This window comes from Dryobates pubescens, chromosome 24, assembly GCF_014839835.1.
Source record: "Dryobates pubescens isolate bDryPub1 chromosome 24, bDryPub1.pri, whole genome shotgun sequence".
In the NCBI taxonomy this organism is placed as follows: Eukaryota; Metazoa; Chordata; class Aves; order Piciformes; family Picidae; genus Dryobates; species Dryobates pubescens.
In genome coordinates this window covers 3497122-3521807 of record NC_071635.1, presented here as the reverse complement: position 1 = coordinate 3521807, position 24686 = coordinate 3497122, and the positions used below count along the sequence as shown (strand labels likewise).

At 48.4% G+C, this 24686-nt stretch overlaps 1 protein-coding gene across 4 annotated transcripts in view; it reads right to left on the bottom strand.

Moving 5' to 3' along the window:
- Nucleotides 1–3750: 3750 nt before the first annotated feature.
- The window catches only part of GTF2E2 (general transcription factor IIE subunit 2), a 29472-nt gene continuing 8536 nt past the window's right edge, over nucleotides 3751–24686 (bottom strand). For 2 of the 4 annotated variants that reach the window (XM_054172552.1, XM_054172553.1), the window contains exons 3-8: nucleotides 20494–20585; nucleotides 19144–19251; nucleotides 17256–17438; nucleotides 15892–15985; nucleotides 5327–5442; nucleotides 3751–4120 (exon numbers count right to left, since the gene is read on the bottom strand). In XM_054172552.1, the coding sequence (XP_054028527.1) occupies nucleotides 4001–4120; nucleotides 5327–5442; nucleotides 15892–15985; nucleotides 17256–17438; nucleotides 19144–19251; nucleotides 20494–20585 (713 nt within the window). In that variant the 3' untranslated portion in view covers nucleotides 3751–4000. The remainder of the gene's footprint in view (nucleotides 4121–5326; nucleotides 5443–15891; nucleotides 15986–17255; nucleotides 17439–19143; nucleotides 19252–20493; nucleotides 20586–24686) is intronic. The other 2 variants (XM_054172555.1, XM_054172554.1) reach the window with 2 other exon arrangements.

The window sequence follows — 24686 nt, the reverse complement described above, 5'->3', positions numbered from 1 at the left end:
GTTCATGAGTATAGGCACAAAGAGACCCTAATGAGCTTGTCCTGAAGGGCCAGCACAGCTCCTGATGCATGCAGGCAGGTATGCTGACATTGGTAATGGATGCCCTGCAAGGAAACCTTTCCAGAAGGAAATCCTAGAGCAGCAAGACCTGGCTAGGGAGGAAGAGCTCTTGGCAATGTGACCTGGCTTACCCCACCAGCCCCTTCCTCCTCCTCCCAGCAGTGGAATATCCAGGGGAAAACAAGAGGACTGAGTGCACCTCTGTGGCTGCTGGCAGACCTCAACAGAGCTGTGTTCCCTTGGGAACAGCTCCAGAGACCGCTGCAGGTACTGCCCTCACAGACACAGGCTCAAGATTTAATTGTGCAAGGGAAAAGACGATGAAGACAGCCAAGATGTATCTCACAGAGCTTCCATCCCTGAGGAAGAGCATCCTCCTTCTCTCCAGGGCCCTGTCTACATATCCATCACAGGAGGTGGCAGCTGAATGCCTCTCTGCTCCTGACTGATACGGCAGGGGAAGAAGAGAAGGATGCTGCAGTAGAACTGCTCATCAGTGCCTGCATTTCTCACTTGCCCCAGAGCATCAGAAAGGCTCCAATGACAGCCCCACCATGATCCTGGACCTGAGGGAACAACATCCTTGCTGGACAGGATAAGAAGAGCCTCAGGGGAGTGGAAGAAGCAATTCCTCACCTGGCAGGGCAGATTAAGACTGCACTAACACGGGTTTGCTAATGAGCCTTCCTGAAATGCAAGAGATGAAGGTGCCTAGATGATCACTGCAGGTCTCTTCCAACTGAAATATTCTATTCTATGTCCTGTCTTTGTCAAGAGCAGTCCAAGTCCCCTTCTCTTCCTGGTTAGCAGCTGATGCTTCCAGGGAACAAGAAAAATGGAGCAATAAGGGTCACTGTGCCAAGGAAAGCAAGCTGAGAGTGTGATGGGCTGTGGTCACTGGGAGAGCCATCTTGCCAGACACAGAACACATCACACCATCCTGGAGGAAGAGGATGCAGGTTTAAGTTGCTCATGCTGAACTTCAGCCAAAAGCCTGCTTTGGGCATTATGCTGTGAAGAGAGTGAAGTGGTACTAAAACTGCTTTCAGCAGCAGCCTCCTGATGACACAGCCAGAGACATTTTCAAGATGCACCATTTGATTTGTAAGAGATCTTGGGCAAAAAATTCCAAACCTCTAAGGACTGTTGGAAGCATCTTTGACACAGAAGCAAACCCCAACTCCTGAAACTCACAGAGAGGAGCTCATGCTTATATTCTGAACTTCTTTTCTTCATGTCTCCCTAGCAACAAGTGATAGGATGAGAAGAAATGGCCTCAAGTTGCACCAGGAGAGGCTTAGATTGGATATTAGAAGAAACTTCTTGACTGAAAGGGTTCTCAGACACAGAGATGTGGTGCTGAGGGATATGGTTTAGCACCAGACTTGGTGGAGTTAGCTAATGGTTGGATCTGATGAGCTTGAAGTTTTTCTCCAACCAAAATGTTTCTGTGACTGCTTGACTATATCCATGCCACTCTAACAAGCCAATGTCAGCTCCACTTCAGCTGTTGTTGAGACTGTACCATAACAAGTTATAAACCTTACTTTGCCCTCTCTGATAGTACAGCAGAGAGGCTTCTTCCAGTAAGTCAAAGCATCTTAATCCAGTCTTCCCAACTGGACACCAGCTAGACAGTTTTGCTCCTTTGAACACTAGAGCCTGACAATGCCAGCACAGAGCTGCTCTCCTTCCCTGCTCTCCTGGTTTTTGACCTGTTTTTTAATCTTTGAAAGTAGCTGGAAGGTGTTTTCTTCAGACTTCCTTATTATCCTAATCACTTGAGCAGAGAAACAAAGCAGGTAGCCTGCCTCACAGCCTGCTTTGCAAGGTTTTGGGGTCAGAGAGGAAGGGTAATGCTCTGTGAGAGGACTGAGAAGTGACCCCCTAACAACCCCAGAGGTGTGAAAGGGCAACTCAGAACTCACTAAAACCTTTGCTTTCCTCCAACCACCACCAAAACCAGTACATAAATCACTGCTCAGAAATGCAGCAGATGGAAGAAAAGCTTGATTATTGTGTTTTTTGAGTGAAGATGACAGAAGAGAGGTGAACAGTTTTGAGAGTGTGCTTTAAAGCAGAGCTGTTAACAGAAAAGCCAAAAAGCTCCAAGAGGAATTGCTTGTGCTGACCTAGAAGCTACAGGGAAAGAAAACAGTTTCAAAAGCAGCTGGAGCAGCATGCTTTTATATATACACACACACATATATATATTTTTAAAAAGCATGAAAAAGATATATATATAAAAAAAATACTGGAAGAAACCTCCCACCAGCATTTTAGCAACTGTTTCAACAAGGCTGATGTGCAATGCTGGAAGCATTGTCTGCAGCCCAAAAAGAACACTCTTGAAAACCAGGAGGATAAATGCTGCACTTACAGAAATGTGTTCCCCCTCCTGAGCTTCCCCAAGCAGACATAACTTGCTCAGTGAGACAGCAACAAAGCCTTACTCTTCATTTGCTGGTGGGTCCAGCTCTGATGTCCTCTGCTTCAACTCCTGGTAGATGAAGCAAGACAACGGCCCACGTGCGCGCGGCAGCGATCCGCTGTCACCGGGGTATCACAGTCACCTCTTATCTCTGATCCTAACCCTTGAAGAGCAGAGAAACAGCTCCTCTCCTGCAGTGCCATGAAAACAATATCAGCATTGATTGACTCTGCTTCAGTACAGAAAAATAAGTTAGTGTGAGGACATGATCTGGCCATGTTCCACCTCAGTCTGGGCTGCAGAGACCATCAGGCATCTAAAGGGAGCTTCCATTTGAGGTGGTTCCTCCCCACTCCCCAACCAAGAATGATAAAAAGAGGAGTGTGAGCCCAGAACAGTAACTCATTGAGAAGATAAAAAAAATACAGGGAGAGATTCCTTTGCCTCCTTGGAAAGGAAAACACAAGAAGCACAGAAGATGCCGATTCTCTTTCTTTAAGGAAGCAACAGTGGAAACCGACTCTGCAAGGTAACAGCCCAAGTAACCAGTGATAGGATGAGAGGAAAGGGCTTCAGTTGCACCAGGGGAGGTTTAGGTTGGGTATTAGGAAAAATTTTGTTGCTGCAAGAGTGGTCAGGGATTGGAACAGGCTGCCCAGGGAGGTGGGGGAGTCCCCATCCCTGGAGGTGTTTCAGAATCGTGCAAATGTGACACTTCAGTATGCGGTTTAGTGGTTAGGGTGGTTGGGTTCCAGTTAGACTCAATGATCTTAAAGGCCTTTTCCAACCTAATGATTCTATGATTCTAAGTTTATTACTTTCCAAATAATAATAATAATAATAACAATAAAAAATTGCTTCAGTATTCCACTGCCATTTTATTTCCCTCCTGCCCTCAGAGGACTGTGCACCACTACAGTGATGAGATCACTGAGGGCAGGTTGTGAGGAGCTTTACGAAGCTCCAGCTGCATTGCCATGGGGCAGCCTGCTGGGAGTTCAGGGAGAGGGGCTTTGTCTCTGAGTTTGAGCCTCAGATATCACTGCTGTGCAGTAGAGCTCAGTCCCCTGGCAAGGAGAAAAGCGTGGGTGTGTTTGACTGTGAAAAGAAACTTGCCTGCAGTGATCTGAGGAAAAAGTTTTCCTGAAAGAGGACAAACAAATCTGTACAATTCTGCTAGGAAGCCCCTTGTAAGCAATTCCAGGTGAATACCCACTCAGCAGTGTCAAAGCAGAGTGAAGCACTGCACAGGAACTCTCAGCACCATTTACCATTCCATGCCAAGAGGCTGAGCAGCCAGAACCTCTTAAAGACACATTTCCCATCAGCCAGTTAAATTAAACTCTACTTTTAGGAGTTCAAACTCGCTCTTACACAGACCTGGTGCTGCTGGGATGGGGGGGAAACACATCACATAACTATATACAGTCAGTCTTTCTGCAAGCAGACAGTGAGGCTGGGTGGCAAAAAGCCTGCATGAAACCCACACTTGCTGCAGAGTTCAGGCGGTCACTGCTTGCCAGGAACGACATCAGAGTAATCTTTTAATACTCCAGCCAAGTGGTCATTGTGAGTCTTAAACCGACGTTTCTTCTGAGAAGCTGGCTTCTTCCTCCTCTGAATAGGAGCCTGCAAGAAATAAAACAGTGCTCAAAATAGAGTAGAATAGAATAAAACAGGTTGGAAGAGACCTTTGGGATCATCGAGGCCAACCTCTCACCCAACACCATCTCATCAACTCAACCATGGCACCAAGCGCCCCATGCAGGCTCTTCCTAAACACCTCCAGGGATGGTGACTCCACCACCTCCCTGGGCAGCACATCCCAATGGCCAATCACTCTTTCTATGGAGAACTTCTTCCTAACATCCAGCCTAAACCTCCCCTGGCACAGCTTGAGACTGTGTCCTCTTGTTCTGGTGCTGGTTGCCTGGGAGAAGAGACCAACCCCCACCTGGCTACAACCTCCCTTCAGGGAGTTGTAGACAGCAGTAAGGAATCCAAGAAGAGCATCTACAGGAACAGGCTGTCCTGGGAGGTCATGGATGGCCCCTCCCTCGAGGTGTTCAAGGTCAGGCTGGATGAGGCCTTGAGCAACCTGGGCTAGTGGGAGGTGTCCCTGCTCATGCAGCAGGGTGGAGCTGGATGATCTTTAAGGTCTCTTCTAACCCAAACCATTCTGTGGTTCTATGAGGACAGGAATTAAACATCTGCAACTAGCAGAAACCAGGAACAAGTCCTGTATGGAAAGGCTCTCTGAAAGGACAACCTGAAGCCAAGTGCAGAAGAGAAAAGACAAATCAGTGTAAAAAGATTTGTCTGGAGCCAGGAAGAAAGCACTGTTGGAGAGCTCACAGCCTCCCTGGCCTCCCAGTAAAACACAAGCATGTTGCACCCAGTTTGGAGAACAGCATGGGTGTGGTGGGAGGCAACTCCAACAGTTCCCATCAGGGTTTAAAAGCTATTTAACAGAAAAGGGAAAGTTTAAAAGCCTGCTTTTAAACCTCACCCTTCTCCCAATAAAAGGAATGCTCCTTCTACTCCTGATGTGTTGTAGAGCGTCAAGCAGCAGCTTCCCCTTCGGAGCTCACAGGGATTTCTGGCATTTGCCCTCTTCTTGATGCTTGCTTGGCTTACACTGGCTTAAACAAGTTATAAACACACTGCCTGCTGGCTCCAGCACTGGTTTGTGCAGCTTCTTTAAACTGGTCACACTTCCCTGAGCTGCAGAAAGCAGCTGTGCATAGGCTCAGCAACATGCTTTGGAATTAACACCGTGGGGTCAGGGAGGGGGAATTCTCCTAGAAGGATCAGCAGGCTTTTTAACTCTCTTACTATTTTCTTTGGTCCAGTTTCTTGCATGGAAGAAATCCCCTGTCGTTTCAGATACTCTTCAATCTTCTCCTCATCCATAGAATCCACAGGAATGCTCCTCCACAGCTTCTGAAATTCTGCAACAACCAAACAAATGCTCACCTTGTGCCTCAACTGAACAAACCCAGGGCAGAGCCCCAGCACAAAGGGAAAGAAACAGGTTTTATTTCAAAAGCTGAAGTATTCTGGCCAGTGCCAGCAGGCACCCAACTGGCACAGCCTTTAACCACTCCAAGTGCTGGATGGGCTTCCAAAAAAACCACCCCCAAACCCAACAGAACAACAACAAAACACCCCCCAAAGCTTGAAGGAAGATGAGGTGATTCTCAGCTGTGCTGACTGCACCCCATCAGAAGCATCAAGTAACACAGAATCATGGAATGGTTTGGGTTGGAAGGGACCTCCAAAGGTCTTCCAGTCCAACCCCCCTGCAGTCAGCAGGGACATCCTCCACTAGAGCAGGTTGCTCAGAGCCTTGGCCAGCCTGGCCTTGAAAATCTCCAAGGATAGGGCCTCAACCACCCCCCTGGGCAACCTGTTGCAGTGTTCCAGCAGCCTCATGGTGCAGAGCTTGCTCCTCACATCCAATCTCACTCTGCTCTGCTCTCATTTCAAACCATTGCCCCTTCTGTCTCTGCAGGCCTTTGGGAACAGTCCCTCTGCAGCCTTCTTGTAGTCCCCTTCAGGTACTGGAAGGCTACTCAAAGGTCTCCCTGGAGCCTTCTCTTCTCCAGGCCAAACACCCCCACAGCTCGCTCCCTCTATCCTCACAGCAGAGGTGCTCCAATCCCCTGATCATCTTCACGGCCCTCCTCTGGACCCAACTCCATCAGGTCCATGTCTTTCCTGTGTTGAGGCTCCAGAGCTGGATGCAGTACTCCAGGTGAGGTCTCAGCAGAACAGAAGAAAGTGCTATCTGCTTTTCATGTTAATTTGCTACTGAGCCTCTCTTTTTGCCTGGCACCTCTAGAGCTATGTAGACTGTCACTGCATTTTATAAGCCTCAGTGCAAAGGGGCTTGGTGAAGGGTAATAACTAACCATAAATGGCAACTTCATTTCCACATCTTCAGCTGCCATTGCCTTGGGAGACTTGTCATCTCCTAGTCCAGCTCACTGAAGATTCAAGGCACTTACCCTGGTGGGTTTAAGCTGGGTTATCAGTGTAACATAACACACAGAGTGCTGCACAGATAATAAATTACTCAAATTCCTCTGGTGTTAAAAAGGAGAGAGATACCTTAAAAGCCACAGCAGCAGGGGAAAGGAAAAAAAAAACCCCACAAAACAACAAAGCCAGAGACAGTAAGTCTTAATTAGAGCAGCTGCCATCTGCCTGCACACTTTCTGCCTCATGTAAAGTTTCCCAGAGCCTCTGGAATGCCTTCTCCAGGCAGTGGCTGGTACAATCCCACCTCCCTTCACTCCCCAGGCAGCGAGTTAAGATATATCCTGTCAGCAGGTTTGGCTAACAAACTATAAATAAACCAGGAGGCACACATAGCAACGCAAGACAAAATTTTCCCCTTTATTTCCAGATAAATTTAGTCTCCAGTTGTCAAAACAACCACAACTCCTGCGTGCTTCAGAAGCTGGCCCAGGCGGCGGGCGACGAACCGCTCCGGCTCTGCCGCCCGGCCGACAAAAGGCCACCGGACAAAAGGCTGCTTCCTGCACTTGGATCAATTCCCTTCCTGAGGCATCTCCTTTTCCAATGAGGCTACGTGTTTTTAAGGCTCAAGCCTTTCTTTTCTTCCCACTGCCAACAGAAAAGGGCTGCTCAAGCTTTCCAGGAAAGCAGAGACAGGGATTGGGTTGGCGAAGAACAACGGCGTTCGTTTTTGGTAAGGAAGGGAACTAAGTCCTGCCAGAACACCGCTTTTGGTTACCTGGAGAGAGTGCTCAGCTTGTTTCTCATACCAAGATCTTTGAGACTGCACTTTGCAGCTGCAACTGTTGCAGTCAAGACACTGTCCATCTGCTCATCCATTTTGAGTGGGATTCCAGGCTTTCAGCACAGCTCACGGCTATCACGGATCAGCTCTCACCTAATCCTGCTATGGCAGGTAGGGAAGGTTGTGCTATGATCAAAGCTGAACATGCAAGATAGATTTGGCAGAGATGGGCACTCAGATTAAATCTGAGCAGCAGAAGCCTGCACAAGGGTCCTCTCACATCCTCCAGACTGGGCAGAACATGCTCTCTACAACTACCTGAAAGGAGGCTGGAGTGAGGCCGGTGTTGGCCTCTTCCTCCAAGGAACTAAGAGGCAACAGCCTCAAGCTGCACCACGTTGGATATTAGGAAGAATTTCTTTCCTGAGGGAGTGGTCAGGCACTGGAAGAGGCTGCCCAGGGAGGTGGCAGAGTCACCATCCCTGAAGATGTTAAAACAGTAGATCTGGCGCTCTGGGACACGGCCAAGCAGTCATGGAGGTGTTGGGTAGAAGGCTGGACTTGATGATCTTAAGGGTATTTCCCAACACTAATGCTTTTATTCAAGCTGTTTCTTTTCTGCTCATGCCCTCTCCCTGTCCTCCACATTTCAAGGTGGACTCAGCTGAACACCAAGACCTGGTAGTGTCTGGCAAAATGAGTCAACTGTATTTCAGATCCTGTTTCTGCAGCTCACAGGTGAAGTGACCAAGCTGCACATCAGTGCACAACTATGAAACAGATCCTGTTAAGAGATACTTGAAGGCTGTGTGGTGCCTGCATGGGTGGCTCCTGTGGGAGCTGAAGAGATGCAGGTCAGTCCTCCAAGATGCACCACAGGCAGGTGCACACAAGGAGAAAGCAGATAAGAGACTTAATTAACTTTTACATCACCTCTCCTATGGGGACAGGCTGAGTGAGTTGGGGTTGTTCAGCCTGGAGAAGAGAAGGCTCCAGGGGGACCTTAGATCAGCCTTACAGCACCTGAAGGGGGCTACAGGAGAGCTGCAGAGGGACTACTTATAAGGGTCTGTGGTGATAGGATGAGGGGGAATGGTTTTAAATTAGAGCAGGGCAGGTTTAGACTGGACATTAGGAAGAAGTTCTTTACTATCAGGTTGGTGAGACACTGGAACAGGTTGCCCAGAAAAGCTGTGGAGGCCTCATCCCTTGAAGTGTTTAAGACCAGGCTGAATGAGGCTTTGAGCAGTCTGGGCTAGTGGGAGGTGTCCCTGCCCAGGGCAGGGGAAATTGGAACTGGATGATCTTTAAGGTCTCTTCCAAGTCAAACCATTCTGTGCCAGTGCCCTTTTATTTATCCTGTTCTGCTACAAACACAGCTGATGTTCCCTTATTAAGAGCTCACGACAGATGGACAAATATCCCCCAGTGCAAAAGAAAAACCCCAACCCAGCACCCAGGCTGAGGGGAGGTGCTTAAGGTTAAGCTGGTCTACATTCTTCTGGGGAACAGAAGTGAAAAATTAAACACTAGAAAAGAAATGGTCAGCTCTTCAAGGCTCAGCATGCAGAGGAGGGCAGGTCACAGTTAATATCTAACTCCAGCGGTTATCATTACAGCTTCACTTCACCTTTTAAACTTGGCCAAGAAACAGGAATGGAACAGTCACCCAGAATCAAACCCACAAAGCTAAAATGGGCTTTATGTACAGATAATTTAATCTGCTAATTGGCCCCAGCAGAGGCCCTGGACAGTTGTTCTGCAACTCCAGTTAAAGCCTTCATGGATCAGGCTGCTTTCAGTGCTACTGCTTGATCCATGGAGTGGTGGGGGCTGGGAGGGACCTCTGGAGATCACCGAGTCCAAATCCCCTGCCAAAGCAGGGTCACCCAGGGCAGCTCACACAGGAACACAACCAGATGAGTCTTGAAAGTCTCCAGAGAAGGAGACTCCACAACCTCTCTGGGCAGCCTGCTCCAGGGCTCCAGCACCCTCACATCAAAGCAGCTGAGGTGGAACTTCCTGGGTTCCAGTTGGTGTCATTGCTCCTTGTCCTGTCACAGGACACCACTGAAAAGAGGCTGGCCCCTCCTTCTTGAAACCCATCCTTCAAATATTTATGAACATTAGTAAGATCTCCTCTCAGACTTCTCTTCTCCAGACTAAAAATCTTTGATTGTGGTTACTGCAAAAGAACTTTAATCCCATGCTGAAGCTCCATGTAAGGGCATTCGAACACCCTAATGCCTGGAGCAGGAGAGGCACACCCACAGGGTCTCCTCCCCTGGAAACACTCTGTCTTGAAGGCTTGGTTCACAACTAAAAGCACAGCATAAAGGTGGAGAAGCACCCAGAAGGCTGTGCATAGGAGCTGTTTGCATTGAGGGTGCTGTCTGGAGGGAAAAGGAGAGGCTCAGCTATCATCTCATCACAAAACTCACTCAGTGTAACACCAGACACTGAGCTAAGAGCAAGAACTGAAGACAACAAGCAGCTGTCTGGCTGGCACTGAACCATTGCCACATTACCTGTCAGATTTATTCAGAAGTCTCCAAGGACTCTGCTCCTCTCAGCTGGTGAAAGTTTAGACCTTGGGAATAGGCAGAATTATTGCAACATCCTCTCTGAAATAGGAGAACCGACAGGAAAAGCTGGCAGTAAACACAGCGCTCACTAAACCACCTTCCCTGCTTGTAGTTGTGCTGTTTCTGCACCTCAAAATTCATCCTTTTGAGCCAAGATTGAAAGGGATTTCTCCAGCTCCTTTGAGGAGAAGCTGAAAGGCTGTCACTCTGGCCTGTGCTGCATGGTTCCAAGCAAAGGGGTCACTGCTTGTTAAAAGCAGTGGTTCGTGAGAGGGGGTGAGGAGGAGGAAATGGCAAGCAGTGACCTGATTACTGTGCTCCACCACCTCTGCAGCAGTGTCCACGCTTATGGTTGGGCAGGCAGGAGGCTGCAGCAGGCTGGCCTGTCTCTGGGGAGAGGGGAAGACAGAAAGCAAAACACTGTGATGAGCTGATGCGTCAGAAGGGCAGCCGGCAGCGGCAGAAGGCAGCGCTGGAGATGGTTTCGACGCACCGGATCCGCTTTGCATGACGTCTTTCTTCTCTCTGTGGACAGGGCACAGGGAGCTGGGAGCTGCTGTGAGGAGCAGGAAGGGGCTTGTTGGAGCAGAAAGCTCACCACACGCTGGCCTGCTTCAGCCAGGCGTGGAGAAGAGGTTCAGCTGCAGGCACTCCTGCAGCACAGGCAACCATTCCAACTGCAGAGCACATTTGCTTCCCCTTCTCCGTGTCCTGCCAGCCCCCAGGTGACCTTCACAGCGTCAGAGCACGGCAGAGGTGAGACTCTCCTGTCACAGACACTACACTATTGGATAGATCAACCAGCAGCAGCACAGAAAAGCCATGGAAGGAAAACAACTGCCCAGCAGTGAAGGCAGTGACTTCACTTGACTGCAGCTGGCTGCTTGCAGGCAAGCTGCCAACTGCTACCTCTTAGGCTCCTGCAACAAGATGGAGCCCAGAAAAAAATCCCCTGGGAAGAAATCTCCAAAGGATTTCTGGCCAAAGCAATGCAGATGCTGTGGACCCCCAGGGAGTCATTTTCAGCAGAGCTTTGAAGTCCTGGTGCCCGTGCAGATCTTCCTCAGAAGAGGGAGGAAGTTGTGATGCTGGTATCTGAGGCAGGTGTTCGTTGTCTTCCCTGGACTATGAACAAATCCCCTGTGCTCCATCTTGCAGTTTGAGCACTAAAATATTTTAACTCATAAGCTACTCACAGGCTGCTCCTTCGCTCCTCCAGACAACCAACTTCAGGTCTTTCAAGGAATGAGAGAAGGGAGTGAGAGCACAAGTATCCTGAGAGGCCAGATCAGATGTCTCTCAGCAACATGGGCAGGGGGATCAGCAAGTTTGCAGATGACACCAAGCTGTGTGGTGCTGCTGACACGATGGAGGGAAGGAATCCATCCAGAAGGACCTGGACAGGCTGGAGAAGTGGGCCCAGGCCCAGGCCCAAGCCCAAGTCAACCCACTCATGAAGTTCAACAAGGCCAAATGCAAGGTCCTGAACCTAGGTTGGGGCAATCCCAAACACAAATCCAGGCTGGGCAAGGAGCAGCTTGAGAGCAACCTGGAGAAGGACTTGAGGGTGTCAGTTGGTGACAGTCTCCCCAGGAGCCAGCAATGGTCACTGGCAGCCCAGCAGGCAGCTGTGTGCTGGGCTGCATCCAAAGCAGGGAGAGCAGCAGGACAGGGAGGGGATTCTGCTCCTCTGCTCTGCTGAGACCCCTCTGGCAGCACTGCATCCAGTCCTGGTGCCACCAGCATAACAGGGACATGGAACTGCTGGAGCAGGTCCAGAGGAGGCCACAAGGATTATCAGAGAGAGCTGGAGAACCTCCCCTGTGGGGACAGAGCTGGTGTTGTTCAGCCTGGAGAAGAGAAGGCTCTGGGGAAACCTTTAGAGCAGCCTTCCAAGTACCTGAATGGGGCCTACAAGAAAGCCACAAAGGGACTTTTTACAAGGGCTTGCAGTGATAGGATGAGAGGGAATGGATTGAAGCTTGAGGAGGGGAAATTTAGACTGGAGATAAGGAAGAAATTCTTGACAGTGGGGGTGGTGAGACACAGGAACAGCTTGCCCAAGGAGGTCACAAATGAACACCTCCAGGAAGGGGACGAGGCCAGGCTGGATGAGGCCTTGATCAACCTGGGCTAGTGGGAGGTGTCCCTGCCCATGGCAGGGGGGTTGGAACTGGATAATCTTGAAGGTCCCTTTCAAACTGAACCCTTCTGTGAATCTCCAACACCTTCAACAGTTGAGCTTTGACCAGCAGTAACCACTGCACAGCAGAACAAAGATTTCAGAACCACCTTCTCTCTCTGAAATATCCAAAGTGTAAGGACACAGAGTTACCTCAAATGTAATGCACCATGAGGTGCCTCACACACAAACCCCACTTGCACTGACATTGGGGAACAAAGTCATGGGTAAATGGCTGCATGGTGACTTCAGCACAGCCCATCCTGCACTTCTGACTGCCTCACCTGCTCTTGCAGGAAACAGTTGAGATGGCTTCTGGAGATAAACTGCTATTATCATGCTGGTAATAAAATCTGCCAGAGATTAAAAACAGCTTAAAAATCCTCACTGAGGACAATAGCAAGGCAGAAGGGAAGAAACAACAGAGTAATGGGAAAGATGGAGTCACAGAATCACAGAATGGCAGGGGTTGGAAGGGACCTCTGGAGATTTGAGTCCAACCCCTGTGCCAAGGCAGGGTCACCTAGAGAAGGTCACACAGGAGCACAACCAGATGGGTTTGGAATGTCTTCAGCACCTCTCTGGGCAGCCTACTTCAGGGCTCCATCACTCTTTAATTAAAGAAGTTCCTCCTCATGGTTAGATGGAACTTCTCATGGTCAATTTGTGCCCACTAACCCTTGTCCTGCCAATGGGCACCAGGAAAAAAGCCTGATCCATCCTCCTGCCACCCACCCTTGAAATATTGATCAGCACTGATGAGATCCCCCCTCAGGCTGCTCTTCTCCAGACTAAAATGCTCTAATTCTCTCAGTTTTCCCTCACTAGAGATGCTCCAGTCCCCTCAGCATCTTAGAAGCCCTTTGCTGTACCCTCTCCAGCAGGTCCCTGTCCTTCCAACCAGTCCCAGGGAATACAGCACTGGATTTACACCAGAAGGAAAAGGTGCTCAATATTAATTCTGTGCTGCCTCCACCTTGGATTTTGAAGCCAGAGCCAGAGGTCGTCACTGATCCCAAGCAGTTCTCACAGTGTTAAATTGAAGAGGCTTTGCCCATTCTTCTAAACCTCTTCAAAAGCAGAAAAATCCCAACCAAGGCTAACAAAGCTCCCCAGTTTTTAGGCATTAAAAATGCTTCCCCATGTTGCATTCAGATGGGAACAATGATAGCATCTCTGAGAGTGAAGCAAGCAGAGTGGCCTCTCAGCACTCAGCCAGCACGGGGTGGGAGCTTGGTTCCGATGCAAAGCGCTGAGAGCCCCAGCACAGAGAGGGCAGCGCTCGGCTTGGCTGAGGCACCTGAAACCTACCCTGGCTTTTAGAGAAGCTTTCAGCTACACACCACTGACAGCAGATTAATTAGGCAGGAAGTCAAGAAGGAACACATGCAATCTGAACCTTCCCTGCCTAATCACATAGAAGGAAGAACAAAAGCTCTTCCTTACTGCAAAACTCCTTCTCCAGTACCCTTCAGCTGATGATCTATAGGTGCTGCACTGCTGCTGCAGTACACGGCGTGGGGGTGGTTTTGAAGAGGGGAGAAAGAAAAGCTTTGTCCAGTCAGCATGGGCAGAGGTAGGCACTGCCAGAAAGAAGTTCTTGCTGCCATTAGAGTTCCAGCTTGCCCCAACAGCTCCTCTTTCCCTACTGGTGGAGCTCAGACAGCGATGGGGAAAGGGATGATCCCCTAACTTTTAAAGGATATTAATCCCAGGCAACACATGTTTGAAACTGGAGAGTGTCATCCGGCAGAGTCATGCACTGAGGAGTGCAGAGCCCTTCTTTCAAGGATAAACATTGAACTAGAAACAGATTTTGAACTGTTGTCAGCTGCTAGATCAAAGAGTCTGACAACACTTCAAGGCTTATTTTGCAGCCTCCTAAAAAACTTTTGCTTTAACATTGGTGGAGATAATGAGCCGAAATAGCACCGCTAAGGCAGGGACGTGTCATAACTCATCCTGCAGGCAGACAATTCTGCCAATGGCTCCTGAGAGGCATGCTGCTGGTGCTCTGGGAAGAGCTGTAAAGCAGAAGGATGGCTTTTCTTCATCACAGGCTAAGGCAGTTGGAAAAAGAACCTGTTCCAGCTGCCGCGAGTGCAACGAATCTCGCTCGGGGACGTTCTCAGAGCTCTGTCGGATGGCAAAAGTCACAAGAGGGGGGAAAAAAAATATTCCTGCTCTGAGAACAAAGGAGCAGCCTGAAAAGCAAAACCAACCCCAGCAGGAAGACAACAAAAATAAATCATTGTGGGATCAGACGGGAACGTGCTGCCACCTGTGGATGAAAGCGAGCACAGCCGAGCCAAGCCACGCCACCTTGAGCCGCAAGCACGCTGCACGCTAGCAATCCCTTCACCACAGACACTGCAGCAGGGTAAGTGCCTGCCCTCAGCAGGAGATTGAGCCAAAAGGCTTAACTTTTTGTTTTACTGGGTTTCAGATGGCTCTTTTATTCACCTTGTCCTCCCTTTCACATCAACAGCCAGCACTGCTTGTTCCTAAACACAGACTAAGGCTCAAACAGAATCTATTGTTTATCAACAGCCTTGGATTTATTTATACTGGCTACCTGCTGAGCAGCTGGCAGATGTCTCCTGCTAGGTCTCAGTAAAATAGACTCTTCTCTTAAATTTACAGTGATTCCTGCAGTTATTACAAACTCAGAGCAACAGGGCAGGGATCTCCAGCAGATTGAGAGAGATGATTCAGACACTTTGCTCGGCTCTGCTGAGACCTCACCCAGAGTACTGCATCCAGCTCTGGAGCCCTCAGCACAAGGAGGACATGGACCTGATGGAGCAGGTTGAGAGGAGGCCATGAAGATGATCAGGGGATTGGAGCACCTCTGCTGTGAGGACAGACTGAGGGAGCTGGGGCTGTTCGACCTGGAGAAGAGGCTCCAGGGAGACCTTGGAGCAGCCTGCCAGTACCTGAAGGGGCTACAAGAAGGCTGCAGAGGGACTGTTCCCAAAGGCCTGCAGTGACAAGGCAAGGGGCAATGGTTTGAAATGAGAGCAGAGCAGAGTGAGATTGGATGTGAGGAGCAAGTTCTGCACCCTGAGGCTGCTGGAACACTGCAACAGGTTGCCCAGAGAGGGAGTTGAGGCCCCAACCCTGAAGGTATTCAAGGTCAGGCTGGCCAAGGCTCTGAGCAACCTGCTGTAGTGGAGGATCTCCCTGCTGATTGCAGGGGGTGTGGGACTGGAAGACCTTTGGAGGTCCCTTCCAACCCAAACCTTCTTAGGATTCTATGATTATTGGAACACTCCCCAGTTTGTGTAAGTAATTTCTGGCCATAAACAGGCACCAGAGGATTTTACCACTGTTTGGTAGTCAGGAAACACAATGCTGAACTTCAGAAGTCCCCAGTGTGCTCCAGCTCCAGGGAACAGCACTGCCTCACATCTGCCCTCTGCTAGTTGTAAACTACTCCCACCCTCCTCTTGAGCCTTTTGCTCACATCATCTTCCTGTTTGCTTCCTCCCCCTGTTCCATTTGTGGCTTCTCGTCACGTTCCCCAGCGAAAGGCACACTATTAATAAACTGGAGCCATTCTTTTGGGTTTCTTTTGGCTGCCCTTTACATGCTAGATGCAATTTTAGTCACAATCAGGTGATTTTTAAGTCTCCTCTGCACTGCTACACTTGAACTGTTGGATTCCTGCTGCCACACTCCAATGTATCTATTCTAAGCCAGGACTCACTTGCTAGCCTTGTGTTACTATAAACCATTCTCCCAACATCTGGCTCTAGCTAATATTTCATTATCACCTTAAATACCTGAAGACTGCTCATTCATGTAGGTGCTTCAGATGAATTCAAATCAAGTCCCATGGAACTACATGTATACAAACACCTACCTTCATCCACAGTGAACTGGCAGCTCTTGTCATTGTAGAAAAGGATTTTCTTCTTATCAGGGCGATTAACAAAGATGATCTGGTCCCCTAAAGCCTCAAAAAAACCAAACATAAAAGAACAACTCAAAATCACTTCATCTCCCAGCATGAGGATTCCAACTTGGACAGCAGACCCAGGTCCTGTGCTACAAAAAGCACAAGAAACTGGAGAAGCAGCAGCAAAGCAACAGGCAGCGAGAGGAACCCAAAGCAAACACTGATGGTAGGTGCACTAATAAATCAAAGATGAGACACTGGGAGTTGAGACCAAGGTCTAACAGTAGAACTGAGCAACCTGATCTAGTGGGGGGGATGTCCCTGCTGACTGCAGGGGAGGTTGGACTGGATGACCTTTGGAGGTCCCTTCCAAATCAAAGCATTCTATGAACTGAACGCCTAGAGCTGGAATGTGGGAGATTAAGAAGAGTCTTTGGTGAGGGAGAGCTCTGACAGCTGTGTTGAAGCATCAGACCAAATTTGAAAGTGAAGGGTGAAATACAGAAAAAGCTGCAACACCAAGTCATGGAGAAAGACCCTGGAGTCCCAGTGGGCAGAAGTTCTCCATGAGACAGCAATGTGCCCCTGGGTCTGAGAGGGCCAATGGTATCCTGGGGGGCATCAAGAAAGGGGTGTCCAGAAGGTCTAGAGAGGTTCCCCCCACCCTCTACTCTTCCCTGGTGAGACCACACCTGGAATACTGTGTCCAGTTTGAGGCTTCCCAGTTCAAGAGATACAGGGATCTGCTGGAGAGAGTCCAATGGAGGCTATGAGGATGACTGGGGGACTTGAACACCTCTCCTATGAAGAGAGGCTGAGAGACCTGGGGCTGTTTAGTCTGGAGAAGAGAAGGCTGAGAGGGGATTTTGTTAAGTCTGCAAATATCTGAGGGGTGGGTGTCAAGATGAAGGGGCCAGGCTCTTTTGGGTGGTGCCTACTGACAGGACAAGGAACAATGGGTACAAACTGGAACACAGGAGGTTCCACCTCAACCTTAGGAGAAACTTCTTTACTGTGAGGGTGCTGGAGCCCCGAAGCAGGCTTCCCAGAGCGGCTGTGGAGTCTCCTTCTCTGAAGACTTTCAAAACCCACCTGGATGTGTTCCTGTGTGACCTGCCCTAGGTGATCCTGCTCTGGCAGAGGGGTTGGACTTGATTTCTAGAGGTCCCTTCCAGCCCCTAACATTCTGTGATTTTATGATCATCTGGAGTAGCTTTTGAGTTCTCAAAAGAACAGAAATGATTCATGAGGGACCTCTCACTTTAGCCTCTGCTTTCCTTTTGAGAAGCTGACTGGAATGGGTTCACTGAGAAGACATTGCTACTCACCTTGATAGCTTTCTGTGCATTGGGTAGCCCTTCTTCAATATCTTCTAGAAGGATTCCTCCCAGGCCTCGCTGGTCATGCTTGTCCAAGAGCCTGAGCAGAGCCTTTTTATCTTTCAAGTTGTACTTGGGTTTGAAAGCATACTTCCCATCTACCACTTCTATTTTGGGATTGTTGACAAGAGCCTGTAACAGGGACATAAATTTGAACCCTTGAAAAAGAGCACATGCTGGGCCTTCTTCTAGTGTGCTGCTGAGCAGCTAGAGCACGTTCAGCCACATGGTACAGCTGCCAGTTTGGAGATTGGAGTTTGAAAGGGATTTAAAATCCTTGGATCCTAGATCCACCAGCCTCGCTGTAATTTTGCCACAAAATAAAGCACTGAGCACCAAAGGAGGCTTAAACTCATTTACTTACTGCCTTTGGGCTTGAGGGTCCATCAAGCCTCTTATGGCAGAAAGCTGCACATGGGCCTTTTTGAGGAAGGAATGAAAAGAAGGAGAGGGAGCACAAAACACTGTGCTTTGGCTGAATATAAACACACCTCAGCACAAGCAGCTCAGGTCACGTTAGGAATGTGAAAGGCATTAACCTGGGATGAACAACACAGGAGTCAGTCTTCCCCAACTGCTGTCAAGTGGCACCAGCAGCTGTAGAAGAAATTGAGAAGAGCAGACCTCCTGCACAGTAGGATTTGACTTATGATGCCAGCTTCAGAGAGAAGCTGGCCAGAAGCTCATGGGCAATTGAAAGGATTGAAGTTATGCTCCCAATCAGTTTGGCTGTGCAGGCAGTACCACAATGGAAGTTCACCTGTAACAGAGGGCAACTCTACTCAGTTTCTTCTGCAGATGCCAGCCTGACCCTGAAAGGAGAAAAAGAAGAGACACAGAAAGAAGAAAACAGGGAGAAAACACCTGTAACAGAGCAGATAACTAACTCTGGCCCTGCAGGGTATTTGTTCACCTTTTCATTTCATAGACACTCCTTGGCTGGAGCTTTTTCATTCCATCTTGATATCCTGGTTCATTATCAAAAAAAACCCTGGAGATACTTTCTGAAGGACCTCAGCAAAATCAGGCTTCCACCACAACCAACACCGTCAGATTGGAGGTTTCTGTACCCCAGAGTATTAGTCCCCAGTAGCAAAAGGAATGCTGCAGGCTGTGTTAGTTAAAACCACCCTGGTTTTGCTATGCAGAAATGTCTCCCTCAAGCCTCAACCAGCCTTCACTACACTGTTGTGAGGATTTTGAGTAAGATCTGAGCAAACCCAGGTACACCAGTCAAGGACAAATATCCAGTATGGTGTTTTGTTGATTTATTAGCCTTGAAATTCCATGAAGGCATTGAGATCAATTAGGCATGACAATGGTGGAAAGTTAAAATGAGCTTTAGCACCTAAGAGTGAGAACTTCAGTGGTGGAATCTGCAGATCTATTTAGCCCACCATTTCAGACAGAAATTTCCCATCAGAATTCATTTTCAGTCAGTAACAAAGAACTGTAAGCCTATGAATTTTGTGCCAGACTCCTCTGGTTTGGTTCACTGAACACCCTCAGTACTGGAAGAGCACTGCAAGGGGAATATTGTTCACAAGAAATTCCTTGGGGGGGTGGAAATCAGCTTCTTTAGAGAAAATTAGGAATGAATACATTCACTTGACAGAAAATACACTGTGGAAGAACTCTAACAAGTCCTTCAAAATGTTCAGAAGAGCTCTCATTTCACAGTTACCTCGACAGCAGGAGGTACAAGACAGACAGACCTGCGAATCAAGGTAGCTTCCTTAAGGTGGTGGTGGTGGTGGGGAGTTATGTAAAGGTTTGTAATTCAGGTTTAACAGAATCCTTTCTCTCTAATTAAAACCCAAACATCTGCTTTCTTTACCTCACTCATTAACCATTGTTTCTGTTTGAGTCCAATATCTAAATGCTGTGTTTCATCCAAGATCTCTTCCAGGGTCAAGGGATGTGTGTCACCCCGCTGGTGCCGGGTCTGGAAAAGCAAACAGGATCTGTTAGGGTTCTGTGCTCATTTCATTCAGTAACTCCACTAAAATCAAGTAACTACAGCATCATCACAACTCCAGGCTTGGGGAGGAGTGGCTGGAAAGCTGCCCAGTGGAAAAGGACCTAGGGGAGTTGGTTGACAGCCAGCTGAAGAGGAGCCAGCCTGTGCCAGGGTCACCAAGAAGGCCACCAGCATCCTGGCTTAGATCAGGAGTAGTGCAGCCAGGAGGTCTAGGGCTGTGATTGTCCCCTTGTACTCAGCACTGGTCAGGACACACCTTGAGTGCTGGGTTCAGTTTTGAGCCCCTCACTCTAAGAAGGGCATTGAGGGGCTGGAGTGTGTCCAGAGGACAAACAAGCTGGTGAAGGATCTGGAGAACAAGGCTGGTGAGGAGCAGCTGAGGGAACTGGGAGTGGTCAGTCTAGAGAAAAAGAGGCTGAGGGGAGACCTTCTGGCTCTCTACAACTCTCTGAAAGGAGGCTGGAGCCAGGTGGGGGTTGGTCTCTTCTCCCAAGTAATCAGCACAAGGACAAGAGGAATCAGCCTGAAGTTGCACCAGGGAGAGGCTTAGGTTGGACATCAGGAAGAATTCCTTCACTTAAAGAGTGGCTAAGCTCAGGAACAGGTTGCCCAGGGCAGTGGTGGAAGTGCTCTTAAAAAATGCATAGTTGTGGTGCTGAGGGACATGGCTTAGTGGTGGGCTTGGCAGTAGTGGGTTAATGGTTGGACTCAGTGATCTTCTCCAATCTCAATGAGTCTGTAATTCTACAAACCAGCTTTCATGTGATGACCACACAAGTGTTTGAAAACCAGGATGGCCACAGCACACACACAAGTTTCAATCAAGCACTTTTGAGAAGATGAGGGGAAAATATTCTGAGCTTGATTACAGAGTCATCTGGCAGGCACCAAATGAGATGTCATTTGGAGAAATAAATAGCTCATGAATTCTAAAAGCTGACAACATCTTGCCATTCCTATTTCTACTGCAAATAAACCCCATTACCCTAGTTTTTAAGTGACCTGGAATGATTAGGATCTCAGTAATGGCATAAGACACTCTGGTTTTTAGCTGACAGCATTTTGGTTTTAACAAGATGCTCCTTGCAATTCTCAGTCTTGCAGTAAAAGAACGTTAGGAGTTTGAAATGTTCAGTGCCTTTCAGCTAGGAACAGGAGAACCAAGTATTAAAAGCCATTCAAAATTTTTACAGCAAAACTTTGTACCTTCATATAATTCACTATTTTAGCAAGGACTCCAAACTTGTAGCCAGAGCCTCCTGAAAGGGCTTTCAAGTTAAATGATCCATTGCTGTGATCTGAAAGAGGAGAAAACAAACAATTAAATGCTGCTTTCAACACCACTCTGCTGGCTCTGCTCCCCATCTCTCTCTCTCTCACTCTGCTTTCTGAAGCTTTCAGAGTGACAACTAGGAACAAAAACCAGTTGGAAGATCATGTTGATCCAGACTCAGAGTTACCTATCCAGAGAGATGTAGCTTAGGAAGCCTTCCAAGCAAAACTCCATAAATATAAAGCTCTTGGGACTTGACTTTTAAGCAAACACTGACTGCAGCATCACTGCCATAAGAGTTCACATTTAATTCTGTGGCTTAACAAACCATCATCAGTCCTGCTGCCTAAATTCAGGCTGAAATCATGCCCTGCAGCTCTGCTTCGTGCTGCTGAGGTAGGAGCAGAGAGTTGCACTGATTCCCCCACCTGCAAATCACAACAAAAGGCAGCTACCAAGTGGGAATTTTGGATGTAGTCAAGTTTTGAACCACTTTTGATAATTATTGGGAAGACTTAATGGAAACTGGTGCCAAGATAGGAAAAGATAGAAAAGCTAAAGGAACAAACACCAAACTCAGCTGGTGCTGGTACAGTACAAAATAAAATGTTGAAGGAATAAACACCAGATTGAAAACTCAGCAGCTGGTAATTGGGAGTGAAGCTCACCCAAAGGAGAAGCTCTTCCATGACATTTGATTAGAGGCTTTACACAGCACAACCACTCTAAAATTAACATCCAAGAGTCAGTAGAACTCCAGCTAAAGGACATTTTATTCTGGCTACTAAATTAAGAGGGAGAAATGGGAGAAAAATAAAAGCCAGAATAAAGCCTGCAGGGATTTTTCTCCCCTAAAGGGCTCCCTTTTATCATTAAAAATTGATGTCTAATGCAGGAGAGTTAATAAACTCAATAATCATCTTTGCAAGGAGAGGGCTAAAGCGACTTGAAAGAAATCCAGAGGCACAACAAATAGTTAAGATGACTTCTCATGTATTTGCTCTGTCAATTGAATCAAGGGGATTATCTTGTTTAATCTGCCTGGCTACAGCCTGCTGCAGTTCCATGACAAGTAAATCTGAGCACAGGAGGAAGCTGGAAACCTGCAGATGTTAACACTTCAAACGTCAAGCTTTGACCTGCTGCTTCCCGGCGCCAGGCAAAGCAGGCTCAGGGCCACCGCCGCCCTCCCAGGGCGGCTCCGCTCATCACACACACAAAGAGCATCCCAAAACCCAGAGCAGGAAGGGGGAGGCTGTTTCTTATGTGAGGCAGCAAGAGTCCAACTGATGAATGATTCACTCCTGGGGTTGGAGGGGTTGATGCAAATGAGCATAAAGGAAGTTGTCAGCAGCAGCATGCTCTGGCCAATGGTAGCAAAGCTCCATCTTAGCTGTGCCATAGGCTGCGTTAAAAACAGGGACCCGAGCAGCGCTCTGCCAGCATCCTCTCAGACAAGAGGTAGGTGTGGATCGTTTTATAACCCTCTCTTTGCTTTCTTTTGATTGCTGAAAGAAAAGATGCCTGTCACCTGCACACCACCTTAGAATCAGGCTGCTTTTCTCTCTAGGTGGAGGAGGCTTTTCTGCCGCCCGGCGCAGGGCAGCTCCTCCGGCACTACCAGCCAGGCACTTCCACCATCTGTGCACCGAGGGGAAACTGATGACCACTCCATCTTACAGCAAAGCTGAGAACACCCGGCCAAGAGGCAGGAAACAAAATGGATTTCATGCTTGCAGGGCAGCTAGCTCCTTCCCTGAAACTGATTCTCCTGTGGTTTTTTAGAGAAATGGAAGGATTTCCCTTCACACAAAGCCAGCTAAAACCTGGAATTGAAGAAATCTCTCTCCCAAGTGGGTATTCCACAAACAACATCAATTAAGCTGCCTGAAGGAGCCCTGTGTTTGTGGATATGCTAGAAACCTGTGTTAGAAATCTGGTTATGTAGGAGGAGGGGGGAAATGCTGTTGCATAGGATTATCCTTGCAAGCATTGGAGCAAGGATCAATCCAATACAGACTGGCTGGGATCTGCTGGAGGTTTGTAAATGCTGTTTATTACCCCAAGATGTCTCTTCAGTGGTTTCTTAACCAGGACTTCCTCAGTACTGCATTGAAATGATTTGGTTTTGGGGTTGGTTTTTTTTTTTTGCCAGTCATTTCCCTCTGCTCCAGGAGTAGGATTTCAAATCAAGCTGCTCCTCTGCAGTGTCCAAAAGATGCTGGATACTTTTACATCAAAATCTGACATGGGTGCTAAAGGAACCAATGCATTATTTAACTGACTGCATTTTCTGGACACATACAACAGCTGAAATGCCTTCAAACCATGGCACTTTTGAATTAAAAATCTCCTACTGGATATTAAAGAAAGCACTTAATTGTTTAGCTCACACATGCAATGGCTGAAATGCATTCAGATCATGGTACCTTTAAATTACATTCCAATATGGCTGTTAAAGGAACCAATCAATTATTTAACCCACTCACACATACAACAGCTGAAATGCATTCAAACCAGATTGGCTCCCAAAATTCATTTCAGTGTGCCATTACCAAGCAAATCTGCATGAGGCCACTTAATTCTGGACTGCTTTCAAAGGCATTAACCTTATTAGTGCTGTGTTACTTCTGGAGTCTCAGCAATGGCTACTTCAGCCTTGTCTTTTAACAATTACAGCAATGAGGAGCTGCTGTTTATCTATGCCTGGCCTCACTCAAATCTAAGGAGATCAGCATCAACCCTTGAGAAGCACAAACCACCCCCAGCAGGGGCATTCAGTTCCACCTCCCTGCACAAGGATCTGCTTCTCTACACCATGCAAAGCCTAATGGTGGCTGTGGAGTGGGAAGGGGCTGGCTGCTGCACTGTGCTGGCAGCAGGGACTTGGGTTGGAAATGGACCTCCAAAGGTCATCCAGTCCAACCCCCCTGCAGTCAGCAGGGACAGTCTCCACTAGATCAGGTTGCTCAGAGCCTTCTCCAGCCTGACCTTGAGCATCTCCAAGGATGGGGCCTCAACCACCCCTCTGGGCAACCTCTTCCAGTCTTACATCACCCCCATAGCACAGAACTTGTTCCTAACATCCAGTCTAAATCTGCTCTTCTCTCATTTCAAACCATTGCTCTTCATCCTATCCCTGTAGGCCTTTGCAAACAGTCCCTTTGCAACCTTCTTGTAGCCCCCTTCAGGCACTGGCAGACTGCTCTAAGGTCTCCCTGGAGCCTTCTCTTCTCCAGGCTGAACACCCCCAGCTCCCTCAGCCTGTCCTCGTAGCAGAGGTGCTCCAGCCCCCTGACCATTTCTGTGGCCTTCCTCTGGACTCTCTCCAGCAGACCCATGTTCTTCTTGTGTTGAGGGCTCCAGAGCTGTTCACAGCACTGCAGGTGAGGTGTCAGCAGAGCAAAGGGGCAGGATCCTGCTCTCCATCTCTGGCCACACTGTTTTTGATGAAGCCCAGGCTGCCCCTGGCCTTCTGTGCTGCCAGTGCCCACTGCTAGCTCCTGGCCAGCTTCTCACTCACCAGCACCCCCAAGTCCTTCTCTGCAGGGCTGCTCTCAATCTCTTCACCCCCCCAGCCTGGATTGGTATCTAGGCTTGCCCCAGCCTAGGTGCAGGACCTTGCCTTACTAAACCTCATGAGACTGTCTTCAGCCCACCTCTCCAGGTGCCTCTGGATGGCACCCATCTCATCCTTCAGCCTTACCAACCACACCACTCAGTTTGGTATCCTCTCTACGAATAGGCTTTGTACTTTTCACCCTCTGAACAGGCTGGCTGCAGAATTCTTTCTAGGATACACAGGGTTCATCACAGCATTAGCTGTGAGCACAGTTGAGGGCACAAGCCATCAGCATTACCCCTTCCTTCTGTGGTTTTGATTAGAGAATGAAACTGAACTACATGTGGGTGGCCAGGACTATTTCAGAAGGAAAACAGCCACATCTGCACCTGCTTTGCTTTAGGTCCAAGCACAAAAATCTTTCATTGGGGCATGCAAATAAGACTTTGGGTTTCTACAAAGTTGCCACCTCATCCTTTTCTTCCCCTTCCATAATTTCAGGGTTTTCTGGGGCACCCCAGCAGAAAAAAGCCCCACATTTTGGGAGCTGCCCCTCAGCTAGCA